Source organism: Rhinoderma darwinii, chromosome 4 (assembly GCF_050947455.1).
Source record: "Rhinoderma darwinii isolate aRhiDar2 chromosome 4, aRhiDar2.hap1, whole genome shotgun sequence".
Taxonomy (NCBI): domain Eukaryota; kingdom Metazoa; phylum Chordata; class Amphibia; order Anura; family Rhinodermatidae; genus Rhinoderma; species Rhinoderma darwinii.
In genome coordinates, this window is record NC_134690.1 from 37,404,793 (window position 1) to 37,427,029 (window position 22,237).

Genomic DNA, 22,237 nt, shown 5'->3' on the forward strand with positions numbered 1-22,237 from the left:
TGTTATATGAAATGACTTTTTTAAACAATTTAGAAGATTGAACCAGGGTTAGATTTACTCCCAAATTCCTCATTCTAAGCTAAGAGCAATATCTGCAGAGAACACGAGAAGACATTTTTTAATGAAAAAAAAGGCCACAGGAGTCCAGTCTCTTCATTCCAGTTACTATTTGTCTTTGTGTAAAATAAATATATTGAGGCCAGCGTGTGCTCAGTCTGCGGACCTCTTCCATTTTCCTCTGGTCATGTAAATTTGGCATTAAAAGAACAGTCCTATAAAGTTTTACTACACACAGTTCTGTTCTATTGTCTTATATATCCAGTTATTTTAGATTCAGAATGGCCTGACTATCGTACTGCAGTTTGAAGTCACATTGCTATAGTGTATTATGTTCCATGTACTGTACTACTACACCTAACATCCCGACCAGGGGTGGACTGACCACTAAGGCATTAGCCAGTGGGACCCTTGGTCTGCTCTTCTGACGTTTCTATTTTAGTAAATACTTGTATTCCCCAAAGAAAAACAATGATGGGGCAACTTTTTTTTTAAAGAACTCTGTATTGTCCCATTCCTCTGTTATTCCTCCTGGAACTGTGTTACCAAATTGACAACTGGGTGGTACCATTTCCATTTTTTATTAGGGCGTGTCCAGTCATAGTCTGACACTGTCCAATCAGTGCTGACAGTGTCAAACTGTGTAGAGCACACAAGAAGATGACGACAGTACACTGCGAACACCAATCTCACCTAAGCCACTAAATATAAATAAATATGCATTACATGCTAAATCTACTTACAATAATGAGGTTCTTAGTGCACAATCTGATCAAATTGTGTTTGCCCACCTGCCACGACAAGGTGTCCTCCATAGGTGGGGACCTACTCTGCACATACACCCAGAACTGAGACTTACCCTACATATATCTGGGGATGGCAGGAACCAGCATTAAACTAATTAAAATCACCCAGGGCAGAATAGGAGGAGTGCAAGATAAGGTCCCCACCTATGAAGGATGCCTTGTCGTGGCAGGTGGGCTCACACAATTTGATCAAAATGTGCACTAAGAATCGCCTTATTGTAAGTAGATTTAGCAGTAGTGCATATTTATTTATATATAGTGGCTTAGGTGACATTAGTGTTCGCAGTGTGCTGTCGCCATTTTCTTGTGTGCTGTATAAATTTGCTGTCGCAGGCGTTCTTGCACCTGTATACACATTTTGTTTCATTTTGTTGGAATGTGCTGTTCAAACTTTTGTGTTGAAACTGTGTAGAGACACACCCTATTGACAAGGGAAATGGTAATGTCCACTTGTCAACTTAGGGTATGCTCAAACGGCCTATTTTCTGCTGTTTTTTGGGGCGTAAACGCGCGAAAAACGGCCGAAAAATCAGAAGCAGATCGCCTCCAAACATCTGCCCATTGATTGCAATGGGAAATACGGCGCTCTGTTCCGATGGGCCGTTTTCAAAAACGGCCGCGTAAAAAAACGGCAGCGAAAAAGAAGTGAAGGACACTTCTTGGGACGTTTTTGGAGCTGTTTTTCATAGACTCTATTGAAAAAAGCTCCAAAAACGGCCGTAAAAAACGCAGCGAAAATCGCGAGTGGCTTTAAAAACGTCTGAAAATCCGGAGCTGTTTTCCCTTGAAAACAGCTCCGTATTTTGAGAAGTTTTTGACTCAGCATGTGAACATACCCTTATTCATATATTTCCAGGAGGAATAACAGAGGAATGGCACAATATAGGGTTCCACGAAAAGATGTTCTAAAATTGTTACTTCATGAGAAATACAAGTATTTACTAAAACAAGCATGTCAGGACAGCTGACAGCTACTGTATGAGTGCCGGTTCTTTGAATAAAATATGATGAAAATTAAAGTGAGAAGTATTCTTTAAATGCAATGTAGTAACCCAAACCAAGTGTATCATGTGGCCAAGTGTTGACAATGGACCCATAATCTCAGTCTGATCCTATTTCTGACTATTAATACTGATAATCCTTGTACTAACAAATGTGGGTCTAGCTGGGAGGATTAAAATAGGGTTTATTTCCCATTTAAAAAATAAAATAAAATAAATAATAATGGCGGCCGAATAAATTACAGACACAATCAATCACTTTTATCTAGGAGGGCCAAACTGTATAGGCAAAGTGGAATATACAGTATGTCTGGGTAGAATAAGCCTTAATTAAAAGTGCTCAAAAATATGTTAGAAATAAAACCCTAATAAAAATGTGGTCTACTCACCAGTCGTGTTCACTTTTAATCAACTTTGTCTTCAAGGCTATTAAAAAAAAATTTGTTAAAAAAACCCAAAAAATTGTTTTCCAAAAGATAAAACTATTTGGACCATTTGAGCCATTTCACAGGCAGTGATAGAACTATTATATTTTTATATAAATGTAATATATATATTACATCTGAATATATTTATTCCCACTGGAAACCGGAACAATATCATAGTCAAAACATAATATGATTTGTATGTGGAAGCGGTCTACAGACCAACATTACTACGGTCTACAGACCAACATTACTACGGTCTACAGACCAACATTACTACGGTCTACAGACCAACATTACTATGGTCTACAGACCAACATAACTACGGTCTACAGACCAACATTACTACGGTCTACAGACCAACATTACTACGGTCTACAGACCAACATTACTACGGTCTACAGACCAACATAACTACGGTCTACAGACCAACATTACTACGGTCTACAGACCAACATTACTACGGTCTACAGACCAACATTACTACGGTCTACAGACCAACATTACTACGGTCTACAGACCAACATTACTACGGTCTACAGACCAACATTACTACGGTCTACAGACCAACATTACTACGGTCTACAGACCAACATTACTACTGTTTACAGACCAACATTACTACGGTCTACAGACCAACATTACTACGGTCTACAGACCAACATTACTACGGTCTACAGACCAACATTACTACGGTCTACAGACCAACATTCCTACGGTCTACAGACCAACATTCCTACGGTCTACAGACCAACATTCCTACGGTCTACAAATCAACATTCCTACGGTCTACAGACCAACATTCCTACGGTCTACAGACCAACATTACTACGGTCTATAGACCAACATTACTACGGTCTACAGACCAACATTACTACGGTCTACAGACCAACATTACTACGGTCTACAGACCAACATTACTACGGTCTACAGACCAACATTACTACGGTCTACAGACCAACATTACTACAGTCTACAGACCAACATTACTACGGTCTATAGACCAACATTACTACGTAAATATCGGATTATGTAACCCACCTTTTTTAAGCCAATCTGCTAAGGGCCCTTTTACACCGGCCAATTATCAGGCAAACGAGCGTTCACAAAACGATTGTTCCTGATAATTGCCCAGTGTAAACAGGGCAACGATCAGCCAATGAACGAGCAACCTCAGTCAGTGTGAGAAGACATAAAAGAGGACCTGTCACTACTTTATTAATGCCCTATCTCCTAACTAATCTAATAGGTGCTATGATTTTGATAACTAGTGTAATTTTTTTTCAAAAACGTTCATTATTTGCATAGTTATGAGCATTTTTCTAAATATGCTAATTTGTTTATATTGGATGTTACTCTTTCTTTTCACTCTGGGTGGTGCAATGTTTTCTGTATGTCCCTCTTCCCAGCCCAGGAACACAGTGTGATCATATAGTACACTGCTTCCATTCCCAACTGTGGTTTCAACTGGTGATACCTTCGGTGGTTTCACAGCTAGAACTGTGATTCTGGTGCTGGTTATTAGAATCTCATCTTTCATATGTCACCAGAAACACTGTTCTACGTGGTCCACAGCCGGAGATATGGCTATTTGAATTGCTCCCCTTTTCCTCCAGCCTCAGTCAAACACACTGTGTGAAGCAGCTTGATGCGGATAGGACAGCGTCAGAAGTTGTGAGGTAGCTCCTCCTCAGGAGAATCGCTGCTGTTACCTCCCACTTGTCTAATAAAGCCTCATTTACATATTTAGAAAAAAGCTCATAACTTTTAAAATAATAAACGTTTGGGACACAATTTTCACTAGTATAATCAGTGTGACAGCGCCTATTAGATTAGCTAGGAGATAGGGCATTACTAAACTAGAGACAGCCTCTTTAAATGTGGTAAATCACCCACTTGGTCACGTTCAGGAGATAATTGCACATTGATTCTGCTTGGTTACTTGTGTCTAAGTAATTGATTTCGGTTACCACACATGATCCTTTTTGTGAATTTTTATTTTCCGTTTTCTATTGTTACCAAAAAATTCAAGAGCCAAAAAAGTGCTGAGTTTCTTTAAAACTTTTCTGCCTTTTACTTTATTCACAAGAAAATGTCCTTTTATCAATAAAGGATAAATCTTGAAATTATCCTAAGAACAGAAGGGGAGAGAATAAAAACCAAAACAAAAAAAAAACAACAAAATAAAGAGATTCGTGTGGAGACATTAGATGCAACTGCCCCCCCCCCCCCAAACAAAAAACAACCCAGCATGTTAAAATAAATAAAGTAAAAAGTCGGTCGGTATATTAGGCAGGCATCATCGGTGAAATATTTCAATATAAATCAAAAGATGTCTCTCTCTTTCTCTCTCCTTCTTTGAGTTATTGAAGAGAAATAATAAAACAAATTCAAGATTGCATTCATTTTTTCCTTTTAGAAGGGAAGTTATGAAGACAGGTGTGACAGCTTACTGAATAAGCAAAAATTTATTTTTACAGATTCTTTAACCATATTTTCCATCGGAAGCGTACTACTTCCCTCAGATTTTTTTTTAATATTGTATGTAGCATGATCAAAAATATAAATGTACGTATAAAATACCAATTATTTTAGAATATTTATATTATATTAACAAAAAAGTTTAGAATCTGGATCTATTTTAGAATTTGGATTTCTTTTTTTTTTTAAGAAAAAAAACCGAAACATTATTATCAATATCTATAAAATCTACTGAAAACAAAATATATTACTTTTAGAGTAAGATTATATTTTTCAAGGTGCAATGAAAATATTTTTGACTTTCTTTCCCTGAAAAATAACATCATGATTAATGTCAGTGAAACATTTCTGAATGATTTCTTTAAAAACAATATATATATATATGTATATATAGATAGATAGATATGTATATTTATACATATATATATATATATATATAAAGTATACATATGTATATATAGATATATATGTATATACTGTATAGATATAGATATTTATTTATTTTTGGGGAATTTTTCTAGGACTAGAATTGTATTCTAAGTTATTCTATATTTGTCTGACCAATATTATTTTTCAGCTATGTATTTTTGTGAGCCATTTTTAATTTTTTCCAGGCAAATTTTGTTTATTTTTTTACCAGTATTATTATTATTTTAAGAGAATTGTTGTTAGACCATTTCACTGTTTTTTGTTTTTTTTTTATCTGCTTTGATTGCTTTACTTAAAAACTCACATTACTCTTATACAGTAGTCAAAATCCCTGTTTACTTAGGACTCTGCTAAGGGCATTAATGATTTTTATCGATTTAGCACAAAATACTTTCTGTACTTTTTACAAAGGCAAAATAAAGTCGGTAGTTTTAGAAAGAATTTATGGCTGTTTCAATCCTCCACATTTAGACTCTCCGGTCTCAGGTGACATCTCGAGAATCCATGCTGCTTAGTAGTGTCTATGGCTTACCGCTGAGCCATACCCAAGAAATCTACAGTTATTATATCAAATAACAAACTAAAGAGAGACTCAAAACTAACATTCCTTTTAAGTAGGCAACTGGTTCTCCAGATCTAAGAATTTATATTAGTTCCATGAAAAGTCTAAAACTGAGACTGTCCTCTCATTATTATCGAAAATATATTCTATGGTAATTTTATATCAAACATAAAATGTGTTGTGATGACATCATCAATGATCTGGCCACAGGGCAACAAAGTACACGTTTCCCTCCAAAAAGCTGTAAACTAAAAATTTAGCAAAAATTTTTGCAAATACAATAAAGGACTCAGCCTAGATAGGAAGATTTAGAAAATTTGCTACATTTTTTGAGACTATTAGCAGTAGCATATCTTACAATCACTGAGGGTCCACAGCCAGACTTAAAACAAATCCCCCACATTCTGACAATAGACACTCAATGTAATAATGGAGCCAAGGATGCAGTGCAGATTCGGCTGCCCTCTATCTTTCATTGTGTACAGCTTACGAAACAAGGGTGGCAGGGAGGAACAAGTAAATGTCTACTCTTTAGCATTATATTTTTTATCTAAAACAAAAAAATTGTGCTGAATAATTTCTTAAAATCTATATAATGGTTGGAACTCCAAATCCTCCCCCTGTAGGCATACAGTGGAATGATAATATTTTAGCTGTATTCAGACACCACTAGAGGGAGCTTAGGAGCTTACTGTATACTGTGTTATTTTTAGGATTCGATGTATAAGAGTATACAGTATGCTTCGAAACCCCACCTTGTGGTATCCGCAGGCTGAATTTTTTAGTTTAACTCTATATCTATGCAGGGAATTTAGATCTTAGTGTCACACAAAGGAGATCTAAAAAATGAAAAGATATATAAAGAAACAGAATGTTGGAACTAAAAATGACACGGTGGTGATGGTCGTGATTGGCGGTGGTGAAAGGTGGGGATTTACTTTAAAGTGGTATTCCGGCTGACTGGTGGGTGACCGACAGATGGGACCCTGACCATTTACAAGAATGTGGGTCCCGTACCCCCCCCCCCGTTTGAACGGAGCGGCAGGTCGCTCATGCACACTGCCACGCCATTCATTCTCTATTGGAGCGCTGGAAATAGCCAAGTACAGCATTCAGCTATGTCCAGGACTTCCATAGAGAATGAATGGAGCGGCAGTGCGCATGTGAACCTGCCGCTCCGTTCAAACAGGGGGTATTGGACCCCTGTTCCCATAAACGGTCAGGTCCCAGCTGTCGGACACTCACCGGTCAGCAAGTTATCCCCTATCTAAGGGATAGGGGGTAACTTGTTGTAACCGGAATACCCCTTTAAGGCCCATTTCACATGGCAGTATTTTGGGCAGTATTTTGCATCAGTATTTGTAAGCCAAAACGAGGAGTGGACTGTAACAGGGAAATAATACAATGGGAAGATATGCACGTCTTCTGTGTTTTGGAACCACTCCTGGTTTGGCTTACAAATACTAATGCAAAATATTGACCATAATACTGCCATGTGAAAGTGCCCTAATAGCATAACTGGACTTATCCATCCATTGTAAAGACAATACTTGATTGTAAAAAAAAAAAAAAATTCTGTGTATTGGCTGGATATAGTTATATCCTTAATATAGAAGATTTTGACGACAATTTTAGCCACATCAATTTCTTAAATTTATATATAATGTATAATAAAAAAAGGCAACAAACAAACATAAAGTAACAAAAAACAAAAACAAAAAAAAAAAAAACAAAAGAAATTCTGCCCCACTTACACAAAACTTCCAACTATTTTAAAGAAAACTGGCTAGATAAATGTACCAATATATTTTTCAACTCTGCACTACTGGGAAGTGAAAAATAACTGATGAATTTCATCCACTAAGTGATAAAATAAATTGAATTTCAAAAGCATAAACACAGAGGAGCGGGAAGACTTTTTTTTTTTTTCCAGAAAAGAGCTAGAGGGCTCCATCCATTGCTATTATCTATGGAATAAGTAGCCGCTGTACTTTTAAGTGATAACAACCATCAGGTGCTGCTGTGAATATTAAGCCCTGAACTTGGCAAAAGATAACATAGGGTCACGGGGAACGATCCAAACAGATGATAACAAACAAAAACACTGCACCCGCTTCTGTTCTAACAGTAACATACATACACCATCAAATGCCTACCGTAAGTATGGTCAACATAGAGTTAAAATATACAGTGAATGGAATCATATTACGTTTTTTTACACACATCTCTCTCTAGATCAGTCATAGGAAGAGATACAAAAAGAAATAACAAAAAGATGCATCAATCTCCTGAAAGGAAAACGGCACTTCTAGTGTTAGTTGATAGAAATTCTGTATTTCTCATAGAAAGCAATGGTAACAAGATGTCTTCACGGAAAACTGCTACCACCCTCCTGCTCTGGCACTGAGCTCGGTGCCACGCTGCAAAGCAAAGAATGCACGAGGGTTAATTTTTGAATGTTTGAGAGAATTATGAGTTATCTTTATTATTATATTTTAGAGACATTTCTTGTTATTTTAACCTACGTCTTATAAGATGGATTTTTTTTTTTTTGTATGTGGTATGTCAAAAAATGAATAATTCTATATATAAATTGATAATAAAAGAAAAAAACTCATGGGTTTAAAATATTTTTTTTAAAAAAAAGATAGAAGATGACAGAAGCGGTCTACATCAACTGACCCTACTGTCAGAAATAGTTTTGTTTAGGCAGATATTACATTTAATTAAAGGAACATGCAATTGATTTTTTATGTTATCTGTGTTTTTTTTTTGTTTTTTTTTGCTAAAGACAATTAATTTGATGCGTGGCGGTTGTACGAAGCTCAACGTTAGAATAATGAGAGCGGAATTAGCTTATAAATTGGCTGCAGAGAAAATTAGCTGGGGACCTACAAAATACTGCTGAAGCCATTATTTAACATGGACTTTTAATGTCACTATTCTGAATGCGGTTTTTGTTTTTTTTTATCTGTTTTTGTTGTATGTTTAATTATTGGCATGATGCTAACAAAGTCAGATTTACTTTCTAATTGTGGTAATGCCGGGGCCACGTGTTAAACTTTTAAATGGACAGGCAGATGTTTTGTCTTAGGAATGGGGGGAAAAAAGACTCTTGTGTGGGTAGTAGATGCTAAACTTGGGCACCAGGAATAATTGCTCTGAAGGAGTGTGATAGGCAAATGTATTCAAGGATTTCAATTTGAAAAAGTACATTCAAGAAAACTGGAAAGAATGGCTACTGGCTCTGTGACAAGGAGATTCAGTCTTCACAGACCTGCAAGAAAGGGGAGGGAAAAAAAATTAAATAAAAAAAAATAAAGCCACACATATGCGCCCTACAAAAGAACAGACCAGATCACAGCTGGAAGGGAGGCAAACCTTTTAATCAGGTCCTTGAAATACAAGCTGCAGGAAGCTAGAATATTTTGATGGACTTCAAACTCTTTTCCTTCAACAATAATTTTCAGGTCTGTAAACTCTTTCGATCTGCGCTGCTGGTTCAGTTCCTTCAACATTTCTGCAGAACAGAGAAGACAGACATTGCCAGGGTTCCAATTAAGAATGAGCTATTTGTTTCTTTTTTTTTTCTTTTATAACGTTGAAAATGAAGAATAAACAATTGAAGGAAATTGGGACAACCGGTGTATACCATAGTAACCAATCAGAGCTTTGATTGTTTTATAAATTGATCCAGAAGATAGACTTGGGACAGGTCTGGGCCTGCCCCAGACTGGGACTAGTGACATCACTGCACCAGGGGTGGTGACATCACTTAATGTAGGATGATCAGCCAATTGAAATATTTTCTGCTTGAGATTAGGGTCTACCGGTGGACTTGTGTGCTGAGTAGAAAGGGCCGGTAGGCCCGCTCCGTCCACTCTTGATTGCATCCCAAAATGGATAAAAAAAATTTGATTGGTTGCCACAGGATAACACCTACATGTGACTGTGTGATGGTTGTCGTTGATTATCTTATATTATAGAGATACATACATGTTTACATCTCTTGTATTTGGCAAGACTGGATGGTAAAAGAGGCCACAGACACCATGTGCAAATAAAATAAATCCACAAGAAAATAAAGCAAAATGGGCAGTAAATCACAAACCTTTAAATAAACAATATACACACCGGCGGGAATGAAATACATTGTCATTATATTGCTATTGTTAATACATGTAGGAAAGAAAAATAAAACATAAAGAAATGTGGCAAGACTTTGAAATACTTGTCCATTTGCAAATTCTATTCAATGCTTTTGGGTCTTACCAGGTAAACATTACATTATGAGGCACAGTATGAGCAGGTTGTGTTTCAAAAGGATTAAATACCTGTGGGAACAATAGATCTTGGCTCGCGTGTATTTGCAGAAAAGTTAATATTCAGAATACATCAATGCATGGGAATTATATTTAATGGAAATAATTATTTATAAACAAATCAATTACAGTTTGTGTAATTAATTTCTGGGAACAAACAATCCAACTCGACCAAAATAAGATAAACAAGTGAAGTAAACGGCTCTTAAATCATTAGGGGCCACAAAGGAGGGAAGAGCAGAAACGAAGGTGATGGAAGCATAAAGATGACATCATCAGAGTCAGTAACACATGAATGCCAAAATATACTTCCAAGAAGACCTACCTTGGGTATTGCATCCTGGTGTCATAGGCTTTGGAGGGAGACGAGTGATCCATGAGTCTAAGTGTCACCACAACCCCACAAGTGGTTGTAATATACAAGAGTTTGACCAACACTTGAATGAATAGATTCATTAAAGATGTTGTGGAAAGTATTAACTCTTATAGTTGTCACTGTTCGTTTCTAAAACTCAATGGTCTCCATGGGACAGGCGGTATTGCGTCTTGCCGGTACTCCATTCATATAGACTATGCAAGATTTTGTAAGATTTTGCCATAAATCTGCACGAAATCTCCAGCTGAAATCTCCGAAATATACTCTTGTTGACTTTCCTTAGCATTTACCGTAACCCTTGCAGAGACTAAGTTCAGCAGATACACAATACGTTTCAAGATTATTTCTGTTCAGTGATTTACAAGATGCCTGTTTGAGTTCAGAAAAAGTCCAACTCTAAAGTTTCAACAGGCAATTTCAGGCAGAAGTCCAAAATTAGGGATGGTTCAGCAAAGCCCAGCATATTGGTATAAATAGGGATAATTCTATATAGCAGGATGTATCACCGACTAGTGAACATAGTTTTGATGTTGCGAGCCTGTAAACCTGATCAGACGATCAAATTGATCAAAGATGATTCCCTTACTGGGTGTAAATGTAAATATCTATAATGGTCCCTTATAGTGGCCCTGAAAACATGTTGGAACCCAATCCTCAAAAAGAGCAGAATAATATTATATGGATCAAATGTAGCTTTTTCTTGGCAGACTAAAGGCTATATACAGCAGCTGGTTTTGGATAAGATCTAGTGTGAATTATATAGGGCAGATATGATAACATATGTCCTAATGTCATTGTCCCAAAGTTTATGATGCCAGTTTGCAGAATGAGCTCATATCGTATCCAATGCCCAGCAAGGATGAAATGCAAAAAGAACGAACATTCAGTGTGACGTTGGTGTTAACCATTAACAGATATTCTTAAGAAAAGGTCAATGTCTTCTCAAAGGGTGACTTCTTACTCATTGTAGTCCAAACAAAAACACCCATCATCATTACATTCCCATTAAAGTGTTTTATTTACGAGGAGTAAAAGTATATATTTCTAAAAACAAAACACTTTTCAAAACAGGACCCATAGGTATGCTTTAAGATAGAGTGATAGATAGATAGATAGATAGATAGATAGATAGATAGATAGATAGATAGATAGATAGATAGATAGATAGATAGATAGATAGATAGATAGATAGATAGATAGATAGATAGATAGATGAGATAGATAGATAGATAGATAGATAGATAGATAGATAGATAGATAGATAGATAGATAGATAGATAGATAGATAGATAGATAGATAGATAGATAGATAGATAGATAGATAGATAGATATGAGATAGATAGATAGATAGATAGATAGATAGATAGATAGATAGATAGATAGATAGATAGATAGATAGATAGATAGATAGATAGATAGATATGAGATAGACAGATAGATAGATAGATAGATAGATAGATAGATAGATAGATAGATAGATAGATAGATAGATAGATAGATAGATAGATAGATAGATAGATAAATAGATATGAGATAGACAGATAGAGATAGATAGATAGATAGATAGATAGATAGATAGATAGATAGATAGATAGATAGATAGATAGATAGATAGATAGATAGATAGATAGATAGATAGATAGATAGATGATAGATAGATAGATAGATAGATAGATAGATAGATAGATAGATAGATGAGAGAGAAATATATGAATAGATAGATATGCAGACAGATAGATAATATATACAGGGGTGCAGGGGTTAGCAGTTGCACCCGGGCCCAGGTCCATGAGGGGGCCCAACGGCTGCAATTTTGTGCCAAATTTAACAGTGGAAAAAATGTGTCGTGCCTAAACTTATCATTACGAAGGATGGCAGGCTTGGCTGTTGTCAAACTACGTTCCCCTTCTCTCCTGTCGACTGCTTTGGGCTAAATACCTGAATTAACTAGGTTGCTAGGGAAACGCTGCATAACAACCACCTTCTTTACAATGGGGGTTGACAGGAAGTAAGTCCCTAGCAACAAATCTATATCAGATTACTCAACCTAAGGCCAGGTCAGAGAAGGAGGCAGGGGGGCTTCTCCATCCCTCACTGCGGCCTTAACCATAGTCAGTCAGATGAGTGACAGAAAGTGTAAGCAAGTTTGACAGACAGTAACAGATAGCAAGAAAGACCATGAGTACTGTAAATAGTGAGCGAGGGAAAGTTACGTATTTTACCATCTACACTTGCAGTGCGTTTTATAAAAAGGGTTAATAATAAAAAATAAAAAAATGGCTTTCACTGTCTAACGTACCCCCTTTAATGGCGCGGATACCACCAGAGGGCAGAAGGAGTTAATTAAAGGGCTGAACATTTCGTCTTAGCTGGCGCAGAGCTGAAAAAAGTGAAGCAGCAGAAATCTTCCCGTGTATCATTACAAAGCCTAGGTAGGTAAATGTCAGCCGGCGAGCTTATATATATGTAATGGAAACATGGCAGCGCCTGAAAGGCTAATTATTCTGTTGTGAAATGGGTCAGTGTGCTCCGGAGAGTGAGGAGATGATGAGAACACTTGTGAAATAACACCGGCTTTTGTCATGCTCAGAGAGGAGCCAGAAGACTATTTCATCCTTTGGGCTCCGAGCCTTTTCATATTCTCTAATCCTTTATTTTTGTACCGAACGTAAATCAACTTGAATCTTGGTGTGAAATTGGAGGCTACTTTGGTTTAACAAAAGCAGTGATTCATGTTTTATTATAGCGCTGGAGCAGATACCTCAGTATCCCAGCTCGATAAACAATATATAGTACTGTGTGTACAAAAGGTCCGGTGCCAACCTACGGCCGGGATGCAAAAAACCCAAACAGATCGCTATTATAGAGGTTCAGACAACCCATCTGTACCAGATTTACTTCTGGCTCCAGAGGCACCTGGTGATTTAGGGCCATAACATTAATTAAAGGGCCATATTAGGGAATTACCCAAAGAGCATCTCTTAACCTAGAGGACCCGGGACGTCCGTGCACTACACAGATAGCCCATCGACTTTAATAAGGACTTTGAAATTATTCATTTTCCGTCAGTATGATTGAAGAACTGCTTTCTTTCATAAATAGCGCCACACCTGTCCAAAGGTTGGGTGCGGTATTGCAGATTCAATCAATTCACTTCAATGGAGATGAGCTGCAATACCACAAACAACTTGTGTGCAGGTGTGTCACTGTTTCTGGAAGAAAGCAGCCGTTTTTTTTAATCTTGTGCAACCTCTAAGTCGCAACAAAAACCCCTTCCCTTAGGCAAAAAATGAAGGCTCGTGCAGCAGCACCCACCTATATCAAGGCATGGACCCTGAATAGCAGCCAACATTTTTACTGCTTCCTCATGATATAAGAAGCAGAGGAAAATGACCTGATGGGTATGTATAGCCTAGACAGGACGTGGTTAATAATAACACCATTATATTCACGGTAAACCTAAGGCTACATTTGCATTGATGAGAATAAACGTGGACGATTCCGAGCCAGGGCTTGAGGCAAAGACACACATATTAGAAGGAGGAAAATTGAATTTTTCCTGATGACTGTACAGTATGAGACGTGACCAAGTACCGAACACTGGAGCATGAGAAAATTCTCTGTCTGGGTCCCTCAGGTCTGTATACAAAGACCCTTCACATGTTCAATGGTGCACAATGTATGCTAAGCCGCCAGCCTCTCTCAGCCGATTGGCGGAGAAGGATCACATTGTTAGCATTCGGACACTTTCCATGAATTAGTGTCGTACTGTGATCCGTGCAACCCCTTTAAAAGAATGAACATATCCTCTTAAAGGCCCTTGGATAAGAACTTGACTTAGATAAATTTGCCTTTATCTGTTAAAAGGGTTAACGGTCGAAAAGTCTAAAGTTTTGGTCAGTGGAGGTCTGGGAGCTGAAATGACCACCGATCACTAGAAGGGACGGAAGTTCTCGGCTGTGCCCCGTCGGACGGACCAGTTGTCTCTCCTAAGAAAGTGGTGAATGTGTCAAAAGCAAATCTATCTGCTATAAAAGGCAAACCTCAGCCTGGTACTCCAAACTTTTGCTGCTAATCCGTGTACCGGCCAACTCATTTCAGGTTTTTTTAGCTACTGTTCTCCGAACATGACAAAAATCAATCACCAGGGTTGGACTCGCCCACTAGGGTACCAGGGGATCCTCCAATGGGTCAAGGTTCTAACACAATAAGGAGCCCCAAAAATCAAGCAGTAGACAGCGGCTCTTGAAGCTGGCTTTGGAGACAAGTACTTGTCACTAGGGTCTATTTCTTATGAGAGGATTTCTAAATATCCTATTAGACCTTATATATGACATATCCTATTAACTTAGCAGTGGACGTGCGCATGCTTTCAAATTATTTCCTCTGGTGGGCCTAAGAACTCCAGTCCGACATTGTTATCCTCCTTATGTTCACACCAGAGTCGTAGCTTGAAGCTCCTGGACCCGGGATAAAAATCTATAACAGGCCTCCACCTACCATGCACCATTTATAATACTAGGGCCCTCTTATGTGGCAGATGGGCCGTAGGGAACCCTCAGGCACCAGGGCCCAGGTGTGACTGCTACCTCTGCACAGTGGTTGTGTGCCACAAAAAGTTTTTACTCCACTATAATTCAAAGATAACAACTCAAATACAACACAGCACGAAATTTAGGGCGTATTCACATGGCCATATTTTCGGTCCATGATTCCTCCACATATTTTTACAGAATTATTTTTATACTTGCTTCCAATGGGACACATCCCTGCTTTTTAAGAAAAAATACAAAAAGAAAACATAGACCAAAAACATGGATGTGTGACTTCACTGAGAACTGTTTGGACTTCTTTTTACGATGTATTTTACTGGCAGATAATCCAAAAACAACAGTATCACGTGACAGTAGAAAGAAGGATAGATACATGGCTGCAAGTACTAGTTATATGACGCTGGAGCTTAGGTAGTGAATAGTTAATATACAATAAGTAATGAGTATTGGGAAGAAGGGCACCTCTCGGAGACTGCCAGGAGGACATCCTTAGGCTATGGAGGAGTTTATAGTTACAGGGCAAGAGATCGATATGCAGAAAGCAGTTTAGGGAGCAGAAGTTTACAAAGAATAAATGATTTGTGTCAAAGGTTAAGGCCCGTACAATTGAGGATCTGCCGAATGTGGGAAAAGCCACAGGAGTATATTTATTGACTTACCTCCAAGTATATAATAATCTATTCAAAGAATATGTTGCCCCGGGAAATCCCTAATGCTTTGTTACATTACCCCAAGACTTCATCTATTTGGGCCTGTTTAATAATAACTCACATGCTTTTATTTATACATAAATCTTTAATGAGTTGCCATAAAATGAAAAGATAAAGGCCGTCTTTGGCCAGTTAAAGACATGAATTTTGGATATGGTCAAGGCCAAATAAGACCAAACTAAAGAACCATAAAATTCCATGATTGAAAATAACTTGAAAGTACGAACCAGAAGGTTTCTCACTCCCGTATAGTCCATGCAGTCCCAGTTTATTCTCCCATTTGTTTTCTGGGCTGTTCCACCACCATGAATATGCTCCATATTTGGTGGGCACGCTTGACATGATGGAAATATATAGGGACGAACGAACGAACGAACGAACGAACGTGGTAACAATTGCTTTTCCTCATACATAACCAGTCATTGCTACTTACGAAAGGAGGAAATGAGCGCCGATCAATGAGCTGTCTCATTGATCGGCGGTTGTTTTCACGTCCCATATCGGTCAAACCACATATGTTCAGCCCTATGTGGAGTAAATCCTAAAAACATTCCTCTTGATTCGTAAATTGGCCCTTGTATTTCCCTGCCGGGTGGAAGACCCCCACCCTTTTTTTTTCTTTCCTTCATTCTTCTCTTCTACCCTTTTGACCCAGCCATAACCAGGCCCATGATGTTCAGCAAACGACAACCCTATCTTCTGCTGGGGTTTTTTATTTGTATGTGGTATTTTCACAGTATCTAAAAGTGCGCATGTATCTGTGTTGTATTACTGGAGGGTGGACTCCCAGAATAATATATTCCACTGGTCCCAATGCACCCAGTTCTATCACTATCTGTTTAATATCCCCCAATCCAACACAAGGAGAGTTACTCAAGAAAAGTTACACCATGTTACCAACATTGTAGTAGAAGGGGGATGTTAATAGGGGTGGGGGGAAACACATAACCTCCAGAAAAAGTTTTTATCCCCCCAGGAATGTTTTTTGAATTGCTTACTTCATCATGAGCATGCTCTCTTAGTACTCCGGCTGCCTTGTAGAAGAGCTGCTCTCCTCCTGGTCACATCTGGTGCCTTTCTGCAGCCGCTCAGCATTGTTATCGGAGAGAATCAAAACCATAGTCTAGATCAATGGCTATATCTTTACTGCCGTGAAATTAGACATTTCGTGATATTGATCATGATTTTGGATCTATACAATGTCCCTAATGTCCCCCCTGACCTTAGGGGACCACTGTACCAGAAGTGTTGTCACCGGGCCCAGTGCTTCATCAAGGAACATCAAAGAGACTAAAAAATGTTTAAGATTCGAAGACGACACCAGTTATTTCCATTTTGTAAGTAAAATCCATTTTTGGCATTATGGTACCATGATCACATGACTTTCTTTTCAACATCGTACTGTGATCTTTTGCTAAAAGCATTTTAAAAATCCCCTTGTTGTTTCCTTTAGGCTTTTCTTCCTCTGCTTTTTTTTCTAGGGACGTGTAAAGTTAATTCACTTCTGCTAATGTCTCCGAGTATTAGGAGATCTTCCTCTGTGGAGCCGAGAGAAGGTTTTGTTGATTCAAGACGTTGCTTCTCTTAGTGCCACAAGTTTACCGTGATTGGATTTAGCTCAGGGTCAAATAAAGAAGAATTTGTGTGGAAATGAATGAAAAAAAAAAGTCTTGAAAAAGCTGCAGTTTACTAACAAAGACAACCTGCGGTTTAAACATAATCCCTTAGATTTTCTCTTTAAGTAAAGTAGAACCTCTGCCAAATAAAAGGAGCAAATTAATTCTCAGAGGAAAGGCAAAAAAAAAGAGCGAAGTGAATTAGTTTACAGTCTATAAATATGTTTAGATTCCCTCTAATCTGAGTGTGGAAGAAGCTGAATCCTAAATCTGCTTGTAGCAAATAACACTTTCTGAAAGACAATTACTCTGCCATTTGGTTTAAAGGGATTGTCTGGTTTACAAAACCCATTTTCAAACACCCTATTAGGGCCGTTTTGAGTTAATAAAGGGGTCACTTATTCTGTAAATCCATCAATTAGTTGGAGTCGATAGCAGCTACAAAAAGCCCCTTACTCTGGGGAACCCGACATGTCTATACATAACATGGTCAGCCAGTTGATTCCAATAAGCACCACATCCCCTGTGGTGGAGTTGCAAGGTAATCCATAGGCAATATTACTGGCAATAATACCAGTATTATAATAGTTATATTCTTGCATATAGGAGGCAGTATTATAGTAGTTATATTCTTGTATATAGGAGGCAGTATTATAGTAGTTATATTCTTGTATATAGGGGGCAGTATTATAGTAGTTATGTTCTTGTATATAGGGGCAGTATTATAGCAGTTATATTCTTGTATATAGGGGGCAGTATTATAGTAGTTATATTCTTGTATATAGGAGCAGTATTATAGTAGTTATATTCTTGTATATAGGAGCAGTATTATAGTAGTTATATTCTTGTATATAGGGGCAGTATTATAGTAGTTATATTCTTGTATATAGGAGGCAGTATTATAATAGTTATATTCTTGTATATAGGGGCAGTATTATAGTAGTTATATTCTTGTATATAGGGGGCAGTATTATAGTAGTTATATTCTTGTAAATAGGAGGCAGTATTATAGTAGTTATATTCTTGTACATAGGGAGCAGTATTATAGTAGTTATATTCTTGTATATAGGAGGCAGTATTATAGTAGTTATATTCTTGTATATAGGAGGCAGTATTATAGTAGTTATATTCTTGTATATAGGAGGCAGTATTATAGTAGTTATATTCTTGTATATAGGGGGCAGTATTATAGTAGTTATATTCTTGTATATAGGGGGCAGTATTATAGTAGTTATATTCTTGTATATAGGAGCAGTATTATAGTAGTTATATTCTTGTATATAGGGGCAGTATTATAGTAGTTATATTCTTGTATATAGGGGGCAGTATTATAGTAGTTATATTCTTGTATATAGGAGCAGTATTATAGTAGTTATATTCTTGTACATAGGAGCAGTATTATAGTAGTTATATTCTTGTATATAGGGTGTTAAGGATCTGCCAGGCATAGCTTCTGTATCCACGCCCATAGGTAATCAGTCTGCACCTGCTTCTATGTCTGTGAGACTGACTCCATCTTCCACCACTCAGGATGGCAGGCTTAGGTGTAAAGGATCTGCCAGGCACTACGTCTGGGTATACTCCCAGGATTAATCAGTCGACACCTGAGGCCAGACCTCTGAGACTGACACCTGCTCCCACCAATCAGGGTGGCAGGCTCAGGAGTGGGAGAGCCTATCGCGGCGTGGTCAGTCAGAGTTAGCTCCGCCCCCTGTCCATTTATACCTGCCGTTTTCTCTTCCTCCTTGCTTGTTATTCTTCTTGGATTCCTGGCCCCACTGCTGCCTTGCTCCAGCCTGCTTCTGCCTTGCTTCAGTTCCGTTTATCCTGCGTTGCTCTGCCCCTGGCTTGCTTCTGCTCCGTGCTCCCGTTTGTATACTCCACTACATCCTGATCCTGACTGGCTCATTCACCGCTCTGTTTCCTCGCGGCGTTCCGTGGGCTACTGTATTCCCTTGCGTGTTCCCTGTTTGTACTCCCTTGCACTTAGACAGCGTAGGGACCGCCGCCAAGTTGTACCCCGTCGCCTAGGGCGGGTCGTTGCAAGTAGGCAGGGACAGGGCGGTGGGTAGATTAGGGCTCACTTGTTCCCTTCACCTCCTTCCTGCCATTACATTAGAAGTGGGAGAGCCTATCACAGCCTGGCCAGACGGAGCTAGCTCCCGCCCTCTGTCTATTTATACCTGCCGTTCCTGTTCCTCCTTTGCTTGTGATTCTTCTCTGCTGGTTTCCTGGCCCTGCTGCAGCTTCTGTACTATTTGACCCTGCTTCATATGACCCTGGCTTATTGACTACTCTTCTGCTCTGCGTTTGGTACCTCGTACACTCCTGGTTTGACCCTGGCTTTACTGACTACGCTCCTGCTCTGCGTTTGGTACCTCGTACACTCCTGGTTTGAGTCGGCCCGTTCACCACTCTTGTTGCTCACGGTGTTGCCGTGGGCAACTGCCCCGTTTCCCATTGTTCTGTGTTTCCTTGTCTGGTTGTCTGTCGTGCACTTACTGAGTGTAGGGACCGTCACCCAGTTGTACCCCGTCGCCTAGGGCGGGTCGTTGCAAGTAGGCAGGGACTGAGTGGCGGGTAGATTAGGGCTCACTTGTCTGTTTCCCTATCCCTGTCATTACATAGGGGCAGTATTATAGTAGTTATATTCTTGTACATAGGAGCAGTATTATAGTAGTTATATTCTTGTACATAGGGGGCAGTATTATAGTAGTTATATTCTTGTACATAGGGAGCAGTATTATAGTAGTTATATTCTTGTATATAGGAGGCAGTATTATAGTAGTTATATTCTTGTATATAGGGGCATTATTATAGTAGTTATATTCTTGTATATAGGAGCAGTATTATAGTAGCTATATTCTTGTATATAGAGGGAAGTATTATAGTAGTGATATTCTTGTATATAGGAGCAGTATTATAGTAGTTATATTCTTGTATATAGGGGCAGTATTATAGTAGTTATATTGTTGTACATAGGGGGCAGTATTATAGTAGTTATATTCTTGTATATAGAAGCAGTATTATAGTAGTTATATTCTTGTATATAGGAGCAGTATTATAGTAGTTATATTCTTGTACATAGGAGCAGTATTATAGTAGTTATATTCTTGTATATAGGGTGTTAAGGATCTGCCAGGCACAGCTTCTGTATCCACGCCCATAGGTAATCAGTCTGCACCTGCTTCTATGTCTGTGAGACTGACTCCATCTTCCACCACTCAGGATGGCAGGCTTAGGTGTAAAGGATCTGCCAGGCACTACGTCTGGGTATACTCCCAGGATTAATCAGTCGACACCTGAGGCCAGACCTCTGAGACTGACACCTGCTCCCACCAATCAGGGTGGCAGGCTCAGGAGTGGGAGAGCCTATCACGGCGTGGTCAGTCAGAGTTAGCTCCGCCCCCTGTCCATTTATACCTGCCGTTTTCTCTTCCTCCTTGCTTGTTATTCTTCTTGGATTCCTGGCCCCACTGCTGCCTTGCTCCAGCCTGCTTCTGCCTTGCTTCAGTTCCGTTTATCCTGCGTTGCTCTGCCCCTGGCTTGCTTCTGCTCCGTGCTCCCGTTTGTATACTCCACTACATCCTGATCCTGACTGGCTCATTCACCGCTCTGTTTCCTCGCGGCGTTCCGTGGGCTACTGTATTCCCTTGCGTGTTCCCTGTTTGTACTCCCTTGCACTTAGACAGCGTAGGGACCGCCGCCAAGTTGTACCCCGTCGCCTAGGGCGGGTCGTTGCAAGTAGGCAGGGACAGGGCGGTGGGTAGATTAGGGCTCACTTGTTCCCTTCACCTCCTTCCTGCCATTACATTAGGAGTGGGAGAGCCTATCACAGCCTGGCCAGACGGAGCTAGCTCCCGCCCTCTGTCTATTTATACCTGCCGTTCCTGTTCCTCCTTTGCTTGTGATTCTTCTCTGCTGGTTTCCTGGCCCTGCTGCAGCTTCTGTACTATTTGACCCTGCTTCATATGACCCTGGCTTATTGACTACTCTTCTGCTCTGCGTTTGGTACCTCGTACACTCCTGGTTTGACCCTGGCTTTACTGACTACGCTCCTGCTCTGCGTTTGGTACCTCGTACACTCCTGGTTTGAGTCGGCCCGTTCACCACTCTTGTTGCTCACGGTGTTGCCGTGGGCAACTGCCCCGTTTCCCATTGTTCTGTGTTTCCTTGTCTGGTTGTCTGTCGTGCACTTACTGAGTGTAGGGACCGTCACCCAGTTGTACCCCGTCGCCTAGGGCGGGTCGTTGCAAGTAGGCAGGGACTGAGTGGCGGGTAGATTAGGGCTCACTTGTCTGTTTCCCTATCCCTGTCATTACATAGGGGCAGTATTATAGTAGTTATATTCTTGTACATAGGAGCAGTATTATAGTAGTTATATTCTTGTACATAGGGGGCAGTATTATAGTAGTTATATTCTTGTACATAGGGAGCAGTATTATAGTAGTTATATTCTTGTATATAGGAGGCAGTATTATAGTAGTTATATTCTTGTATATAGGGGCATTATTATAGTAGTTATATTCTTGTATATAGGAGCAGTATTATAGTAGCTATATTCTTGTATATAGAGGGAAGTATTATAGTAGTGATATTCTTGTATATAGGAGCAGTATTATAGTAGTTATATTCTTGTATATAGGGGCAGTATTATAGTAGTTATATTGTTGTACATAGGGGGCAGTATTATAGTAGTTATATTCTTGTATATAGAAGCAGTATTATAGTAGTTATATTCTTGTATATAGGGCAGTATTATAGTAGTTATATTCTTGTATATAGGGGCAGTATTATAGTAGTTATATTCTTGTACATACAGGGCAGTATATAGTAGTTATATTCTTGTACATAGGAGCAGTATTATAGTAGTTATATTCCTGTACATAGGGGGCAGT

The 22,237-nt window shown here is 39.0% G+C and overlaps 1 protein-coding gene across 3 annotated transcripts in view; it reads right to left on the bottom strand.

Annotated features, from left to right (window-relative positions):
- KLHL29 (kelch like family member 29) overlaps positions 1-22,237 on the bottom strand; it is an 850,651-nt gene that overhangs the window by 176,283 nt on the left and 652,131 nt on the right. For all 3 annotated transcript variants that reach the window (XM_075861037.1, XM_075861036.1, XM_075861038.1), the window contains exon 7: positions 9,143-9,281. In XM_075861037.1, the coding sequence (XP_075717152.1) occupies positions 9,143-9,281 (139 nt within the window). The remainder of the gene's footprint in view (positions 1-9,142; positions 9,282-22,237) is intronic.